The 19,393-nt window shown below is 46.5% G+C and overlaps 1 protein-coding gene across 1 annotated transcript in view; it reads left to right on the top strand.

Moving 5' to 3' along the window:
- Positions 1–1,210: 1,210 nt before the first annotated feature.
- Positions 1,211–19,393, top strand: part of TGM5 (transglutaminase 5) — a 33,867-nt gene continuing 15,684 nt past the window's right edge. Inside the window, exons 1-7 of the mRNA XM_027570314.1 lie at positions 1,211–1,244; positions 3,400–3,450; positions 9,350–9,529; positions 9,657–9,902; positions 12,891–13,009; positions 15,536–15,664; positions 16,253–16,430. Of these exons, the coding sequence (XP_027426115.1) occupies positions 1,211–1,244; positions 3,400–3,450; positions 9,350–9,529; positions 9,657–9,902; positions 12,891–13,009; positions 15,536–15,664; positions 16,253–16,430 (937 nt within the window). The remainder of the gene's footprint in view (positions 1,245–3,399; positions 3,451–9,349; positions 9,530–9,656; positions 9,903–12,890; positions 13,010–15,535; positions 15,665–16,252; positions 16,431–19,393) is intronic.

Raw genomic sequence — 19,393 nt, 5'->3', positions numbered from 1 at the left:
GTCCTTGTGTTATATAAAGCAAAGAGCTCCAGGGCTGAGTCCTGGTCCCCAAGACAATACCAACAACAGTAGCAGAGCCAGTCCTCAGAGGGTTGCTGTGAGGATCAAATGAGAGAGTGTGTTCTAAAGAGCTTTGTCATTCAGGAAGTCCATTCACGCACAGAGGTCCTCCGATCAGTTTAATCACCTCTCCTGGGTAACTGTCTCCATTTCTGGTCATAGCAAAAGGGAGGAGGCAGAGGAACACACCTGGATCTGTCAGTTTGGGCTTCCCTTTGATATTGTCTGTGGGGGAACCCCTTCCTTCCCCTCAGACCTGTGCACCCGTGGAGCCATGGGCCCTGACTCTACAGATAAGGAAACTGGAACGTGGCTAAGGGCATACTGGGAATTCATGGTAGGGCCAGAATTAGCAACCTAGTCTCTCTGAGTCTTAGAAAGGTCTGGAGGTACCCCACCCCTATCTTGGTAGAGCCAGCCTAGGGGGATGGTAGGTGAGCTCACACCTCCCTTCTTGAGTGTTCCAGGATCTGCTCTGTGCCCCTCCCTTGCAGGTCACAGCCCTACTTCCTCCCAGACAGGAAGGTGCTCATCAACTCTGCTCAGCTTCCCTGGCTATCCTCGGCCTCCCTTACCCTTGACCAAGGGACAAGCTGCTATGATCAGCGCTGCCTCCCTCCCCCAGCACACACACCTCTGACTAACGGTTTGTAGGAATCAAATGAAAAGCTGAACCTGTAAATCAGCTCATTAGCCCAGCGCCAATGAAATAGGCTGTTATTGTCTGATGGCCATTGGGCACCTTCCTCTTTGGCTACCCCATCTCTCCAGACCCACCCACCCTTGCTGCACTCACCTTCCTGTCTCTCCTCACAATTAAGCTCTCCTACCTATGCCTCCTCCACCTCCCCCAGATTAACCCATTTCCACTAATGTGGCAATGGGTTCAGGCATTTATCCATTTGTTCATGCATGGGTCATCTTTTAATTCACTCACTGCCCTGGCCAGCAAATATGAACTGGAAAACTGCCCATCCTTCAGATAGTGCATTAAGCACGTACACAGGACTCTGGAGTCTGACTGCCTGCCTTCGAAAGCTGGCTCCACTAGGTCTTAGTGATCTTGGGAAAACTATTTAATGTCTTCAAGCCTCAATTTCCCCACCTGTAATAGAGGAACAATAATAGTACATAACTCATGGGGAACGGCATGAAGATTAAGTGGGATAAGGCACATAAAGAATGTAAGACAGTGTCTGGGACTGAAAAGATGTCACTAGTCCTCCTAGTAGTTTTACTACTAGCCCCATCATTAGTAAGCACTGGAGATACATTAATAAGACATAGGCCATGGCTTCCAGGGAGGCTGGGGGGGAAAATAGGTTAAGTATTTATAACGTTGTGTATGAGTCAGGTAATATGGAATGAAAAGGGGGTGCCCTTAAATGCCTGATGTGGTAGAGACAGGGTGTTAGGAAGACTTCCTGGAGGGGCAGTGCTTGAGCCTGGATCTGAGAAAGTAGACAACTGAGAGAAGACATTTCAGAAAGAAAGAGACTGACAGGTGCAGGAGAGGAGGTCCGCATCTGGGAACAGTGGGGGTTTGGCCTGAGTGGACTCCAGGCAGGAAGGAAAGATCCTGAAGGGCTTTGGGGTCGATGTTGGGAAGTTTGGACTTGACCCACTGCTGGATTTTTTTTTTTAAGATTTATTTATTTGAGAGAGAGAGAACATGGGATGGGGGAGCAGAGGGGCACAGGGAAAGAGAGAATCCCAAGCAGACTCCTCACTGAGCGCAGAACCCCATACAGGGCTTGATGCCATGACCCTGAAATCATGACCTGAGCTGAAATCAAGTCAGACGCTTAACCAACCGAGCCACCCAGGTGCCCCTAGAGGGAGAGTGGGGAGAGAATCCTAAGCAGGTGGAGTGTGGAGCCCCACATGGAGCTCGATCCCACGACCCCAAAATCATGACCCAAGTGGAAACCAAGAGTTAATGCTCAACCTACTGAGCCACCCATGCGCCCCCAACCCATTGCTGGATTTTAAGCCAAGAGCAACCTGACTGAATTGGCACTTCAGGAAAATCATGTGGATGGCTCGTTTGGAAAAAGGATGGGTGGGAGATTGGTTAGGTGTTGTCCAGGCAAGGGAGTGTTTCAATGAAGCCAGGGCCAAGGGGCACAGGGAAGACAGGCTAATGTTAGGAGATAATCAGGAGCTGGACTGGCAGGGCTCAGCAACTGATGGGCTAAAGGAGGTTAGGAAGATGGAGAAATACAAGGTGGGACCCAGGCTTCTCCTGAAGTGACTGGGAAGGCACCATCCTCACTCATCAAGACCAGAAATGCAGGAGGAAGGGGAGAAGGTTAGGCGTTCCTTTCTGGATTAAAGGCCCATGGGTGTGTGAGGTAGTGAATTGTGCATGGATACACACACTGTAAGAGCAGACTGGGGACAGGGAGAGTCGAAAATATGGGAGGCAGGGCAGATGGTGGTGAGTTGAGGTTCCTGCGGAGGGAGGTTAAGGGACCCAGGAAGCAAGAGAATGCAGGGAGAAGGGTCCCACAGGAGGGAAAGGCAGTGTGGGGGTGGAGTGGGGGAGGGTGGCCTTAGAGTGTCCCACCCACTCCCTGTCAAGAGCCCTTTCCCATCCTTCCACCTGTCCTCTCCCATCTGTGCTTTTCTCCCTGCACACTCACTCCCACGATATGTGCTGTTCTTAATAGAATCAATGTCCCTCCCTGGCACTCCCACCCTCTTACCTACTTCCAAAACTCCTCCGTGAATCTTCCCAAGTTTGCTTCCTCCACTGCTTTTATTTGAGTTTTGCCTTCCCCTGGCAGGTTTCACCCAACACAATAGCTCTGCCAAAAAAGGAGTACCAAAAAAAATCATACCAAGGGTGATTCAGAATGGGTTCTATTTGCATTTGATGTCTAGAATGTGACTTTTCAGGAAAAAAAGCCAAGCAGAGTTCTAGGCTTGAGAACTCTCCCAGGCTCTTGCAGTTGTGAGCTGTAGTCTTGGGACCCTGGTATTCTTTCTTGAAGGGGGCATAGGCCCCTCCATCCCAAGAGGCCCCATCAGCTCACCTCTCCCACCTGGCTCCCCGACTACAGCACAGCACCTGCCATGGAAGGCCCCATTGCCCAAGAGCTAGCAAAAGCTCACATGGCACAAGGCCCTGAGAGTTCATTGGCCTCCACACTTTCTCTCAGCCGAGCAACACTGACAAGAAAAACCTGAGGGCAAGTGAGAAAACCAGTTGTGATCTGCCCAGTAAGCAGGTGGCAATGCAGCAGTCAACCTGCCTTTGGTGTCTCCTGGAGTCTTGAGGATGGAAGGGGAAAAAAACACTCCAGGACCAGTTTCCTGAAGCTCCACACCACCCAGCTGTTCTGTGGGGAGCAGCCCAGGAACCAGAGGAAGCCACCATGGAGCAAGGTAGGGGAGGCCTATGGGGCTGCTGGAGCTGAGGGAGAAGGAAGACAGAGAGACCGTAGGAAGTCAAGGGGAGAATGGATTCAGGGGAAGATAGGAGTAAATCAAGAACTGAGGCAGAAAGAGTAGAAACCCAGGAACCTCAGAATTTGTTGGTAGCCTGAGACCCAGGAGACAAGGTGGAGGCTGGCTGGTAAACATAGCCAAACAACTATGTACCAGCATGCCTGCTTCCACAACCCAGTGGGGCGGGGCAGGGATGAGTGGGTCAGGGATCTTGTCCTGGGCTACTTGCTGACTCTTTGACATTTAGCAAGTCACTTCTCTAGTTCCCAGATCCCAGCCTGAAACATGGGGTGGGGGGCGGTCGACAAAACAATCTTGAAGTTGTCTTTCAGCTCCAACATTCTCTGCATCTTCATATCTTCTCTTTTTCCCCCACTTCAGAAGGTCTATTCCTCATTTTAGCTTATCTTCCCACCACCACTCTCCTCTCTACATCAGCTCCCTCTCTAGAAAGCCTCTATGAAGAGTAAATGGTTAGTGGAAACCATTTATAAGAATGAACTCGAAGCTCTACAAATTTAACAGCTTCAGCTTCGTTTACTATTTTTTGTGTTTAAATTTTTATAATTTTTAAATAATTTTTGATGCATTTTTTAAAGATTTATTTATTTGAAAGAGAGAGAGCACAGAGGGAGAATGAGGGGGAGAAGCAGGCTCCCCACTGAGCAGATAGCCCAATGCGGGACTTGATCCCAGGACCCTGGGATCATGACCTGAGTCAAAGGCAGACGCTTAACCGACTGAGCCACCCAGGCGCCCCTAATAATTTTTACCTACACAAGAAATACATGAATACATAGTTGAGGTAAAATCAAACAATAATTACAGATAAAGCTACAGTCCCCTGTCACCCCCAGCCCCACCCTCATCTTGAAAAACCACTGTGGTCATATCTAAGAGAAACCACGGCTACTAGTCTTTTGTGTATATATATATATATATATATATATATATATATATATATATATATATATATATATATAATCAATACAAGACTAGCTTGTTTTTGGTATGTCATGGTATCATCACATTGTACATATTTTTCTACAACTTGATTTTTTTCCACTCAACAGTATGTGTTGGAGCTCTACCCATGCCAATTAGTACCTATAAATCTACCTCAAAATTTTCTACTTTGCAAAGTATTCCATAGTATGAGTGTAAGTAATTTATTTACCAGTCCAAATTTTTAAAAGATTTATTTATTTATGAGAGAGAGATAGCAGGGGGGAGGGGCAGAGGGAGAGGAGAAGCAGACTCTGAGCTGAGTGTGGAGCCGGCTACAGGGCTCAATTGCAAGAGCCTGAGATCAAGACCTGAGCCAAAACGAAGAGCAGGATGCTCAACCAACTGAGCCACCCAGGTGCCCCTATACAGTCTTATTTTGATAGGCATTTAGGTTGTTTCCCATTTTCCAGTTAAATAAGCAATGTTGCAGGACACATCCTTATGTATGCCTCTGTACTCATGTGGGAGCATCTCTCTAGGATAGATACTGAGATCAATTATAATAATTAAATTACTATAATTTCCTTTCTATTTCCCTGATCATTTCACTCCCATTTCCCCTCACATCAAGGAGAACAAATATGCCCAATAGTAAATGTACCTTCTATTTGAACATCTGGTATCTGGGGTGAAGAATAATCCCAGCATTACAGGCAGAGATTAACTTGCTCCATGATGTATCTGGAAGATGAGATTTGGTCCCAGTGCTTGCTGTCAGGCAAATGTTGCCATACCTGTTGAGTGTTCTGGGTCACATGCCCAACCTGAATTGGAGCCAGTTAGTGATGTCTGTCTAGTCATCTAGTCTCCAAAAGGCGAGAACTTCTTTTTCCACTGATAGGGGAAAACCAAGTGCTTTCCCAGCTGACAGTGGGCTAGATGCCCTTTCTGAACATGAGTGAAGACCAGCAATGGGCAGCAAGTGTTGGGTAATGGAAAGAGCACAGGACTTGGGCCAGTAACCATAGGTTCAAGCTTAGACGAGACATGTAATCTGCCTGAGCCTTGTTTCCTCATCTCCAAGTGTGAATGACATGGCATTTCATCCCTCCAACATTGTGGTGAGGATTCAATGAGATAGAGTGTCTAGGATGGTGCCCAGCACATAGTAGACAGGCCTCCAGTGAAGTGCTGGTTGAATTTGAAATAAGTGCAGAATGATTATGTGAAAGATAGAGAACTCTATTCATACTAACAAATATCTTTTTTTTTAAAGATTTTATTTATTTATTTATTTTAGAGAGAGAGAGGAGCAGGGGCAGGGGCAGAGGGGGAAGGAAAGTGAGAAAGAATCTCAAGCAAACTCCATGTTGAGTGTGGAGCCCAATGTAGGACTCCATCTCATGACTCTGAGATCATGACCTGAGCCAAAATGGAGTCAGACACTTAACTGACTGAGCCACCCAGGTGCCCTAACAATCTTTTAGTACCTACAATGTGCTGATCATTATGCTTATATTTCTTTTATAAGAAACCCCATAACCATTAGCAGTCACATCTCATTCCCACCTCTTCCCAGGCCCTGTCAAACCCTAATCTACCATCTGTCTCTATGGGGGTACCTATTCTACATATTTCATACAAAGTGAATCATATAATATGTGACCTTTTATGTCTGACTCCTTTCACTTAGCACAATGTTTTCAAGTTTCATCTATATGGGTATACCACATTCATTCATCCAGTAATCAGTTGATGGTCATTGGGTTGTCTCCATCTTTTGGCTACTATGAATAATGCTGCTATCAACATTCATGTACAGATTTTGTGTGAACGCATGTTTTCAATTTCTTGGATACATACCTAGGAGTGGAATTGCTAGGTCATATGGTAACTCTACTTTTGACATTTTGAGGAACTGCCATACTGTTTTCCAAAGTGACTGCACCATTTTACAGTCTCACCAGCAATGTATAAGGGTTTCAATTTCTCCACATCCTCACCAACACTTGTTATTTTCTGTCTTTCTTATTAGAGCCATCCCAGTGGATATGAAGTGGTATTTAATTTGCATTTCCCTAGTGATTAATGATGTTTAGCATTTTTTTCATTTGCTCATTGGTCTTCTGCATATTTTTTTGGAGACACGTATATTCAGATCAATTGCCCATTTTTTATTTGGGTTTTTTTTATCATTAGGTTGTACAAATTCTTTATGTATTCTTTTTTAAGATTTTATTTATTTGAAAGAGAGAAAGAGAGAATGTGCAAGAGAGATCATGAGCAGGGGAGAGGGGCAGAGGGAGAGGGAGAAGCAGGGAGCCTGATGTAGGCCTCCATCCCAGGGCCCCGGGATCATGACCTGAGCCAAAGGCAGACGCTTAGCCAACTAAGCCACCCAGGCGCCCCTTTTTATATATTCTTGATACAAGTCCCTTATCAGATTTATGATTTACAAATATTTTCTCTCATTCTGTGGTTTGTCTTTTCACTTTATTGATGATGTACTTGAAACAAGAAGTTATTAATTTTGATGAAGTCCAATTTATAGTTTTTTCTTTTATTGCTTGTGCTTCTATTGTCATATCTAAAAAACTATTTCCTAGTTCAAGATCATGAAGATTTACCCCTATGTTTTCTTCTAAATATTTTATAGTTTTAGCTCTTACATTCAAGTCTTTGATTGATTTTGAGTTCATATTATATATGGTGTGAGGTAGGGGTGCAACTTCATTCATTACAAGTGTATAGTAATATAATTAATTTTTGATGAATGTGAATGAATGTGTCTACTAGTTCCAAATTTGTGTGTGGATTTGTCAGGAATTGTTATATTCAAGATCATGTTATATGTTAATAAAGATAATTGTACTTCTACTTTCCAATGTATATTGGCTAGAAAATCCAGTACAATGTTGAATAGATGGGGAGAGAGGAGACATCCTTGTTTTGTTCTTAATCTTAGGGGAAGTATCTAGTCTTCCACTATTAAGTATGGTTTTGGCTGTGGATTTTTCATAGACACTCTTTATCAGGTTGAACAAGTTTACTTATTTTCCTAGAGGTAATTTACTTGTATTTTTATTACGAGAGGGTGTTGGATATCGTCAAATATATTTATATTTGGTTTATATTTCTTATCCTCTACATACAGCTAAGACAAAACAGCTAGGCCTCTATCCTCATTGGCTTACATCTCGTGGTAGAAGACAGACAAATAAAAAAGTAACTACAAAAATATCTGAACATCTCATGCTGATCCTGAAATTAGTAGGCTCTCAGTAGAAGTTTGTTGATAAAAATGAACAAACGAGCATGTTATTAACTAAATGAAGCAATTAAGTTTCTTGGTAAGTGATGCAGTTAAGTACTGTAGGTCAGTGGGAGATGGGGAGAAGGGTGGGTCAACTGGGGCAGGCTTCATGAAAGAGGTGGGTCTTCAATAGACCTTGGAGGACAGGTGGAATTTGGTCAGATATTTGGTTGGGACAGATGGAATGAGAGGGCATTCTAAGTTGGGGTTATAGCAGGATCAAAATACATGAACAGGCAAGGCTACCATTTGCTTGAGGACAGATTAGCTAGAGGAGAGGGCCCACACTGGGAATGGTGAGAAGTGAGAATGCAAGTGTAGGTGAAGACCAGGTGTGGAGGGTCATAAATGTCAGGTTAAGGAGTGTGCCTTTTGTATGGTGGGCTGTGGGGTATCTCAGAACTTTTAAAGCAAAACGATGTCATGATCAATTTGTCTTGAGGAAAGATAATCTGGTGATGTGTTAGGAGGGGGTGGTATAGGAAGCAGGAGACCTGATGGAGGCTGTTATGGTCACTAGATATGAAGTGAGGAGGTCAGAATTGTGTAAATGTGGAAAGGGACAGGTGGACACCAGAGATATTTTAATGAGGTAAAGGGACTTGTCCACACATGAATGGATAAAGACTAAGGAGGTAGGTGAGCCAATTGTGCTTTAAAGCTTGTGAGACCAGGTGTCTGGGGACCACTGTAAGACCATGGTCAAACATGGAGAAGTCAGAAATGGAGCCCTTTTGGAGAAGACAGCTTAGAGAACAGTGAGATCAATCTGTATTTTATTAGAAGCTCCAGAAGGTGGGGAGTGGGCCTTTTTCTTCTTCTTCTTCTTCTTTTTTTAAGATTTATTTTTATTTGAGGAGTGGGAGGGGCAGAGGGAGAAGGAAAGAAAAGGAAACCCAAGCAGACTGCCGCTGAGTGTGGAGCCCTACTAGGGGCTCAATCTCACAATCCTGAGATCATGATCTGAGCTGAAATCAAGAGTTGGACGCTTAACTGGCTGAGCAACCCAGGTGCCCCCGCCAGTGGGCCTTTCTTTGACTGTCCTCAGCATCCCAGATCCCAGAGCATTAGGCACATGGCATTAGTGACTCAGAGAGTCAGCAAATTGCTGGAAGCATAGTACTAACTACCAGATCTAGATGTGGAGGTTGGTATGGGGGCAAGTGAAACTGTTAACTTGAGTCCAAAAACTGGATTCTGGGGTGAATCCGGAGACACGCTAGGCTGAAGGGAGTGATCACACTTAGCCAGGACTACAAAAGGGGTTGGACAGAGGCAGAAAACCATGCATCTCCAGGAGGAGGGTGTAAGCAAGATGGGGACAGAGGGTCCTGGAAGCGAGGAAGGGAGGGAAAAAGGAAGTAAGAAAGAGGCACTTGCATGCATGGATCCTCATTTAATCCTCATACCAACTGTGTAAGACTGGTATCATGGATTCTGTTTTACTGACTTGGAAACTAAGGCTCCAAGAGGTTAAGTTTCTTTCTCAAGTTTGTACAGCTAATAAGTGGTGGGCAGGATTGGGCAAGGCTCCACAACCCTGCTCTTTCATATGCCCCTGGGTCCCTGTTGCAGGGCTGGAGGTGGCCCTCACAGACTTCCAGAGCGCATGGAACAACGTGCAGCACCACACAGATGAGATCAGCTCTGACCGCCTCCTGGTCCGCAGGGGCCAGGCCTTCAACATCACTCTGTACTTCAGGAACCGGGGCTTCCAGCCAGGCCTGGACAATATCATCTTCGTGGCTGAGACTGGTGAGGACCCTTGAGGGTTGTGTGTGTGTGTGTGTGTGTGTGTGTGTGTGTGTGTGTGGTGTATTTAGGGAGATTCTGGAGGGTTGAGAAGTTACTGCAGAGAGCCTCTGTTCTGCTTCCCTCCCAGGACCCCTACCAGACCTGTCCAACGGGACTCGAGCCCTGTTCAGCCTGACAGGTCATCATGGCCCCAGCCCGTGGATTGTCTCACTGGAGACCAACGGGGCCAGCTCCCTGGAGGTGATCCTGTGCGCCCCTCCTGTGGCAGCTGTGGGTCGGTATCTCTTGAAAGTTCATATTGACTCTTTCCAGGGATCTGTCAAAGCCTACCAGCTTGGGGAATTCATCCTGCTCTTCAATCCCTGGTGCCCAGGTAAGGCGGAGTGCCTGTGGGAGTCTCTTGTCTCTGCCCCTTTGTCAATGCCACAGAGAGCCAGGCTCAAGGATTTCTAGATCCCTATTTCCTGGCTACCAGAAACCTCCCACCTGCATGCACTCAGCATCTACTCCCAAGCACCAACAAACAGGGTAGGGAGAAGTTGCTATTTATTTACTTATTTAGAATTTTAAAAACATGAGCAAGTCATCTTTACTTAAAAAGAAAACTATTATAATTAAATTTGACCACTATTAACATCTACATTTACCATACATTTTTAAAGAGATTTTATTTGTTGATTTGGAGAGAGAGCAAGCAAGAGAGAGAGCACGAGGAGGGTGCGTAGAGGGAGAAGCAGACTCCCCACTGAGCAGGGAGCCCCAGGCGGGGCTTGATCCCAGGACTGTGCCAACACTTAACCAACTGAGCCACCCAGGCGCCGCACCATACATGTTTAAGTTAATTTAGTTTTTCTTTTCATTATAAGAGTAATAAGCGCATTGCATTGAATGTGGAATGAAGTAAAGGGAAAGAAAGAAGAATGAAGGAAAGAAGAAAAGAAGGAAGGAGGGAAGGAAGGGAGGGAGGCAGGGAGGAAAGTATAAGGTGACAAGTAAAACCTTATGACAATCTCCAACTTCCATCTTCCAGAGGAAAATCCTATTCACATTTTCTTGTGCAGCCTTACAAAAATGTTCTATGCTTAAATAAATACGTATTTATACACATATGTGTATGTGTGTGATTATATATTCATACCACAAATGGGATTATATAGTACACAGCATGCCTTAACTTGCTTTTTTCATTCAATAATTCAATTTTGAATATATTTTCCTATTAATATGTTCTTTTTAATGGCTACAATTACTCCACTGTTTGGATGCACCAAATGTTTTTAACTAGTCTCCTATTTGTGGGTATTTTGGCTCTTTCCAGTTTTTGTCTTAGACAAAGAAAGCTACAGGGAATAGCCCAGCACTACCTGTCCCACAATCCCTGTCATCTAAATCTACCTGGGGGCAGAATAGTTATACAGACATACAGACATGTTGTGGGCAGAATGAAGGACAAGCCAAGAGGAAAGAGTGGGAAGAAAGACAGGAAGAGTTGAGAGTAGAGAATGTGGCTGGTGGGCTTCTGGACAGAGGCCAGACTTAACAGTCTTACTTCTAGCTCGAGGATGTCCCTTCCCCTTCCTCCCTCTTATCTACCTCCTCCCCCAACCTTATCCTGAGGGGGCCAGGTGAGTCGTACCAGAACCTGAATGGGATCTAGCATCTCCAACCACCCCCCACCACCCACAGCAAGTATCAATGAGTGGCCCAGAGCTCTCATCCATTAGCCATGTGAAAAGGCCCTGCCACTGGTCAAGGAGGACAGTTGTCTGTCTCTCTCTATCTCCCCCTCTCTTACACAACCCCCCTCCTGGCCTCCAAGACTGTGAGTTTCAGACTGTACTGAGGCCTCCCCTGAACTCTGAGGAGGAAAGTGGTATCTATGGGGACTTCTTTTTTGTAGCTGTGCCCCATCCAGGTCCCAGGGAGACTCAGTATGAGAGTAGGGAGCCGTAGGGGCTGAAGTCAGGATCAGTGGCTACCCCATCAGCATGGCCAAGATACTGGCTGGGGAGCCCCACCCTGGAGCTCTGGCCACTGCTAGCCCCTGCTGTGAGGAGGGATGTGTGTGGCCTCAACCGTGAACCCTCAGGTCTCACCACACTGGTGCAAGACCTCAATAAAATGCATCTCTCCCAGGGGTCCTCCTCCACTGATGTTCATGCAGGCTAAGTCTGAGGAAGCGAGGAGAATACTTTTACCCAAGTGTTTGGCAGGACTTCCAGACTGTTCCAGGACCTGCAAAGGGGACACCTGCTCCCATGGCCTTTGTTCATTCTCAGTTTTAAAAAGAGAATTTTTTATATCATGAAAGTAATACATGTTCATTCCAGAAAATCTAGAGAATACCAATAGGCAAAAAGGGAAAAAATTACTATTAACACCTTTTAGAATAGCCTTCAAAATCCTCTGCACAAATATGTTTTTAACAAACATCAATTTATGCTGTAACATTATTATGTAATCCATTTAAACTTAATATATCACGTGTAGATTTCAATGCCTATATATATTTTGTGATCTTATATTAATAGTGTACAGAATTATGGTTATTTAACCAGCTCCCAAGAACCAGGCATTTAGGTTGTTTCCGGCTTTTCAGTGTTATAAACAGCACTCAGATAAACAGCTTAGCATCCAAATCTCTGTGCACTTCCTAAATACCGTCTTTAGATTAAATTCCTACAAAAAGAATGAGGAGGTTAATGTCGACCCCGAAATTCTGGTTTGCTCCTTTCCAATCGGGATTAGTTGAGTGTAGCAGAAAGATCATGGAATATGGTATCGTATGGACTTTGTGTTCAAATTTCACTCTGTACTTACATATGATTTGGACAAGTTATCACTTCGAGCCTGTTCCCTCAGTCTTGAACGGGGTCAGGATGTAAATGTGCTTTGCAAACCAAGAAATTCCACCAAAGGTAAATTTTTGCTATTCAACCTCATGTTTGTATTGAACCTGTGGCTAGTGTTGAGGGATTATAGAAGGTTGGTCTCTCCAAGAACCAGCCGCCTTCTGCCTCTGTTGGTGTCATCCAATGCCCTCCCCAGAGCTCTTTTTTTTTTTTAAGATTTTATTTACTTATTTGAGAGACAAAGAGAGCACGAGTGTGGGTAGGAGCAGAGGGAGAGGGATAAGCAGACTCCCCACTGAAGCCAGAGCCTGGAGCCCAGAGCCCAGAGCAGGGCTCGATCCCAGGACCCTGAGATCATGACCTGAGCCAAAGGCAGACGCTTAACCAGTTGAGCCACCCAGGTGCCCCCAGAGCTTAGTTTCCATGGGACTTTGACTTCTGGGGATGGGAATGGGGTGGGAAGGGCAAAATGACTTCTCTGCTTTGTGTGCTCCCACTTTGATTCCTAGAGGATTCTGTCTACTTGGACAGTGAGCCCCAGAGGCAGGAATATGTCGTGAATGATTATGGCTTCATTTACCAAGGGAACAAGAACTGGATCCGCCCATGCCCCTGGAACTATGGACAGGTGAGTCTCAGCCCTACTCTTGGCTCGTGGGAAGAGGGGAGCAGGAGCAGGGTGGGAGGATTCTCCTCATGCAGGGTCCACCCAGAACGGACAGACGGGAACAGTAAGGTGTGAGATGACATCTGGGAGCCAGAGGAGCAGTCATAGACGGCTGGAAGGCGTTCTTTGCTGATCATGTCTTGTTTGGAATCAGGATCTAAGGGGGAAGAGCAGCTAAAGACAACCACCCTGGAATTCCGTTGAGCATGATGATGAGGATGAAGGGACAAGGGTGATGATGGCCATGATGGTGCCTGGTTTTTGTTTGTTGAATTGTTTCCAGTAGGGCCCCCTTTGCCTCTCTCACTTCATCCTCATCGCCCAGGCCACGGACCCTAGGATCAGTTCTGTCACACTGAGGAAACTTGTCCCTGAACATCTCAGCCAGAAGCAGGGCTGGCGAGCAGCGGTGCATTTCCCTCCCGGTTACCATTGCCTCTTTGTTGGTTTTGATCAGATATCTTTTTCATTATAAAACTAATACATGGCTATTTTAAAACTTTACAAGGAAACATTGCAAAAATAGGTACTTAGAGTATGAAGGCCATGCTAAGCACTTTCACCAGCGTGGTGTATGTTTCTCTACATTTTCTTTACTGTGCATATTCTAAAACATTATTTTATTTGTAAAAATAGCATCGTGTTCATCACAATGCTTTGCAACTCTTGCCTTAATGAAAGCCTGCCTCCCACATAAAGCTCAGCCTTCAGCAGGTGCTCCAGGAAGTCCAGCACCACGCCAGGGAAGGGAAGAGCGGTCTCTCTCAACACTGTTGCAGGGAGAAGACCAGCCCCAGCTGCCAGATGGATACTGGCTGGGAAATCCTGGGGTCCCTTGTGGAGTCTTGTGTCCATTTGATATGGGTTCCTCTCCTGGATTTGCCCAAATAGAACTCTAACACATGTGGCCTCAGTCACACAGCCTAGGCCCCCCAGGTGGCCATAGGCAAGATGAGACCTGGCAACTTCAACGAGCCCCAACTGACCTCCCCAGCTCCTCACTCAGCATGGACAAATGAGGATCTGGAGAGCCCCTGGAGACAGGAGCTTACCATCATCTGTGAACAACAGAAGTGAGCAACTGCTTCTTTCTGAGCCATGGATCCCTCCCTTTCGCCTTCCCTCTCATTCAGTGGACTTACATTGAATGCCTGTTGAGTGCCAGGCAGGGTGCTAGGTGCTAGGGATGTGAAAGTGAATTAAATACGGTCCCTGAGCTCACAGTGTAGTGGAGACTCAGGCACATAAGCAGGTCACTTACCATGCAGTAGGAATTGGCAAAGACTGAGATGAGCACAGGATGTTCTGGGAGCCTGGAGGAGGAGCACATGGTTGGGCATGGAGCTGTCAGGGAAGCTTCCTAGGAAGGGAGGTGTTTAAACTGAGTTAGCCAAGTGAAGGCAAGTGGGGAAAATATCACAGGCAGAGGGAAGCGTGAACCAAAACACAAAGGTGAGAAACAGTTTGGTCTGCTGCAAGGGTTACAAGGAATCTGGTGTTGCTGGAGCAAAATGATGAAGCAGGAGGTACTGAGACATGAGGCTGGAGAAGTAGAAGGGGGCCAGATCAGGGAAGGTATTATGTGACTTATAGAGGAGGTTAGAGCTTTGATTCTGAAGGCCTAGGGGCCTTTGAACATTTCAAAGCAGAGAAGTGAACTGATGAAACTGTCCCCTGGGGAAGATGGGTCAGAGAGGCCTCCTAATCTTGCTTATTGTCCAGGATATTACAATATGGGAATATTACATGGGAATAACTGCATTCATTTACTCTCATTCAACCTTGGAGTTGAATGAATGGAGTCCCTACTATGTGCTGGGTACTGTGCCAGGTCTGGGGCATAGAGTTACAAGAACAGCTGGAGAGAAACACAGCATATGCTTAGGCAAGGAAGACAGAACTTGGCTCCATCATACCTGACGCTAAACCAGGCTTGGGTTCAGGGAAAGCCTCAGATAAAATGGAACGCATGCCAAGCCCGAAGGACAAGTCCCCTGCCTTGGGTGGGAAGTTTCCATACCTCACATGCTATTAGTCATTCTAGAGCCCGAGTCACAGGTGCCAAGGCAAGCTGGCACCAGCACCTGAGCAGTAGTTGCCAATGATGAGCTGGGTCAGCAGCTGGAGGCAGAAGATGAGGCAACACAGTGTTAGCAAGAACATCCCATGGGTTCCAGGAATGTGAGCATTAAAGGCGAAGAGGGAGAAAGAGACTTTTTAACCAGTCAGACTATTGGAAAAAACTCCAGGGATTTGATTTGTAGGATATGCATACTGGGTGGGTTGTAACCACAGAGCGCTGAGACCCTGCACCTGCTCAGGAGGCAGTTCGTGTCCGGGCTACTGGACACAGTTACCTTCCAAATGGGTTTGCATTCCACAAACACACTCTATTGGAGAGCAGTGTGGCGTAGGTCATGAATTTCTTTCCATATCTACATGTGCCAATCATGGGCGTTCTGCCTCTCTGCATCTCCCCCCTTGTAGTTTGAAGAGACTATCATAGACATCTGCCTGGAGCTGCTAGACAAGAGCCTGAACTTCCAGATCGACCCAGCCACAGACTGTGCCCTGCGGGGAAGCCCCATCTACATCAGCAGGGTGGTGTGTGCCATGGTGAGCTGGGCTCTGGCTCTGCCCACCCAAAGTGTGTCCAGGGAGGGAGGAAGGAAGCCATGTGTGGGGTGGGGGTGCGGACTCACAGTGGCCCCCTGCAATGGGAGGGATGAAGAGTCAAGAGCAGGGGCCCTCTGGCAAGGCCAATTTGGCTGTGACTGGGGAAAAAATCTGGGTAACAGGTTTTCTCAGCTGAGCTCTGAATTCGCTGGGTGGGGGCCATCACCTCAATTAATTCCAAATTGCACATTTTAGGGAAGGCTGAGTGTAGCTCTGGTTTGGGAAATGATCTTGTCTTTTCGAAATTTCCTTTGCTCTGAAGTATTTTTAAGAGCTCACAGAGCCGAGCTCTAGCATTGCATGGGGTAGGTAGAAATAGAATAATAAATTAATTAACAGTGGAGACAAGTCAGAACGGCCGACTTCCCACCCCGACCCCTTCCCTAGCAGGTCTGGAAATTCCCACGTGAAATGAGATCAAAGAGTCCGTTGTGTCTCAGGCCCACAGACCTTGGGAGGCAGCCCACACATCACATCTTGCTGAGGAAAAGGACACTTCTAATGCATCTACATATGGTTTCTCTTCAGATCAACAGCAACGATGACAACGGGGTGCTCAATGGAAACTGGAGTGAGAATTACTTAGACGGCATCAACCCTGCGGAGTGGACGGGCAGTGTGGCCATCCTGAAACAGTGGCATGCCACAGGCTGCCAGCCGGTGCGCTACGGGCAGTGCTGGGTCTTTGCTGCCATCATGTGCACAGGTAGGGAGTGGAAAGGGCCCCATGGAGAGAACCAAAGTGTACTGGCTCATGTCATAGCCCTCTGAACCACTCTCATCCCAAGCCTGCACAGGTCCCACCAGGGAACATTTCGAAGGAAGCCCTTTCTGTAAAACTGCCTCATTACTGGCTCCAGGCTTCATGTGTCTGGGCTTATCTTAGAGGATGGTTCTGAGGTAGAAATTGTACCCTTCCCTGTTCTTCCTTTGATTTTGGACAACCTAAGAGCCTGGCTGGAAACTGTCTGGTCCAAGACGGGAATGAGATGAAAGACCAACTAATTAGAAAACTTACAAACTGATTAGTGACCTTTCTGAGCCTGGAGAGTGGTCTTGACATGGAAGGGAAATGTGCTTCACAGTGGTGGTGTGGGCCATGGGGTCAGAGCAAGATGGCGGTTGAAGTAAAATGACTTTGAATATGGAGTTGTGTCATGTTCAGCAGGTCTAGAGGCCTGACTCAGGAAAGGGAGATAGGTGATGGAGGAAAATGGGAGATCAGTTTTTTCAGATAGGGAGTAGATGCTACACTAGTAGAAGAAAAGCTAAAAAAAATGTATGGGGGGTGGGGGTGCCTGGGTGGCTCAGTCAATCAAGCATCTGACTCTTGATTTCAGCTCAGGTCATGATCCTGGGGTCGTGAGACTGAGCCCTGAGAGATGGGCTCTGTGCTCAGCAGGGAGTCTGTTTGAGATTCTCTCCCCCTCCTTCTGCCACCAACCTCCATGTGGCCCCACCTTCGCTTGGGCTCCTGTGCTCGTTCTCTCTCTCTCAAATAAATAAATAAATAAATCTTTTTAAAAGTTAAAAAATAAAATCAATTAAAAATATGTATGAGAGAAAGAAAGCAGATGGAAGTTGATTTGTAGGTGGCAAGAGGGCAAGCAGAAGAAAGGGGGGAGTGGTGAATCTTGAGAAAACTGACACCTGGAAATGAGTCACACATTAGAGATAGCAGGAGGAAGCCTTCTGCCTCACCCAGGGCCCAACTTGCTACTGGTCCTGACCCTCACCCTGCCCCCCATGCCTAAGCCAGCTCTCAGCCTCTAGGCATGCATATGTGTATACTTGACTTGGGTCACAGTCAGGAAATTCTTATTCTTGTTAGCTGGGGAAAGAGGCCAAATAACAACTTTTGCTCACAGGACTCTCTAGTCCACCCCATGGAAGCCAGCTTAGTGTTTATTGCAGGCTCAGCCTTTCATGTAGAAAGTCCCTATATGACAGGGGCACCTGGGTGGCGCAGTTGGTTAAGCATCTAACTCTTGGTTTTGGGTCAGGTCGTGATCTCAGGGTCATGGGATTGAGCCCCACGTCAGGCTCTGTGCTCAGTGTGGAGTCTGCTTAAGAGTCTCTCTCTCCCTCTCCCTCTGCCCCTCCCCACTGTGTTCTGTCTCTCTCTGAAATAAATCAATCAATCTTGAAAAACAACAACAACAACAAAATTCCCTGTATGGCAAAACCTGGTGCAGTCTGTGTGCACATGTGTGCTAAGCCCATCTCTGGGCTCTTGGAGGAAGCCTAGGGACCTCCCCCGCTCCAGCTGCTGAGGAGTGAGCACCAGGCCTCTGGCCAAGGGTACATGGAGGTTTCTGTCAACACCCCCAGAGAATGACTTCACATGGGTTGATGAGGAAGAAGTCCTGAGCTCTTCCTCCTCTGTAGCTGCAGAGCCTCGCCTTGAGTTGGAGGCTTTGATTGCCCAGGGATAGGAAACCAGGAATTCAAGAGCTTTGATGCTCAGAGCCACAGAGACATGGGTGAACTGGGATGTCTGAGTCATCCAGGGAGCAGGCACAGGACTGGCAGGCAGAGAATGGATCATTCTTGTGCATGATAGACAGGGAACTTTCCTCTGCATGGAAAAACCTAGAGACTAATGGGCTGGGTGTGTGTGTGGAGAGGGAGAGGACCAGGGTTTTGGGTGTGGTTGTCTGGAACTGGATGATGAGAGGGGTGCAACCAGTGAATGGAGATTATGCAAGGAGAACAGGCCAATTAAAATGTTTTTGAGAATCATGGCCCCTTAGTGACCTGGGAAGCAAAGGGTTGGGCAAAGTGGGTCAAATGTGGCTTGATCCACCTGTAGCTCAGGCAGCAGCAGCCTTCCCCAAAAGGGCCAGCATTGTGTATATTAATAAATATATCTGTTTGAAAAACTCATTTATTCATCCAGCCACACTTATTGAGTCTTTATTCTCACTAGGCAGTGTGCTTTAAGTACTCTTGGATACAAAGACGGGAAAGACCCAGGCTTTTTCCTCCACTAAAAGTTAAGGATTTATCAAATTCCTTAGCTCCATATAGCTGTCAAAGCACATTTATTTATTATCAAATTCCTTAGCTCCATATAGCTGTCAAAGCACACACTCACAATAGCTGTCATTTACTGGGGACCTCTTTTGTGCCAGGCACTGGGCTAAACTCTTGACAACCTAGAACAATGGTGAGGCATGTGGACTCTGGAGGTAGGCTGCTTGGGTTCAAGCGCCAGCCCTACCATCAGTTGGCTGAATAGCCTTGGGCAAGTCACTTAGCTTGTGCCCCAGACTTATAATGGAGGAAGTAATAGTACCTACCTCGTAGGGTTATTGGAAGTATTGAGGGAATTCATATATGGAGAGGGCTAAGAATAAATAGTTTCTGGCTACAGCGAATGTTTAGTAAGTACAGCTAGGGTCACCTCGTTTGATCCCCCCAAATGACCTTGGGAAGTAGGGTCTATCATCATCATCTTCACTTTGCAGACGAGGAAACTGAGCAGCAGGGCCAGTCCCAGGTGTGGCAGGCTGTGACCACTAGGCTGTACTGACGGATAAACCTCACCAGCAGCTGCCATTTACCCAGCATCCTCTGGGCTTCAGGCACATGCTGGGCACTTTCACTCATGACCACCTGCAAAGTAGATATCATTACCATCATCTTACAGATGAGAAAACTGAGGCT

Source organism: Zalophus californianus, chromosome 6 (assembly GCF_009762305.2).
Source record: "Zalophus californianus isolate mZalCal1 chromosome 6, mZalCal1.pri.v2, whole genome shotgun sequence".
Classification (NCBI taxonomy): domain Eukaryota; kingdom Metazoa; phylum Chordata; class Mammalia; order Carnivora; family Otariidae; genus Zalophus; species Zalophus californianus.
The sequence above is the reverse complement of the archived record's forward strand: the minus strand, read 5'-3'. Positions and strand labels throughout refer to the sequence as shown.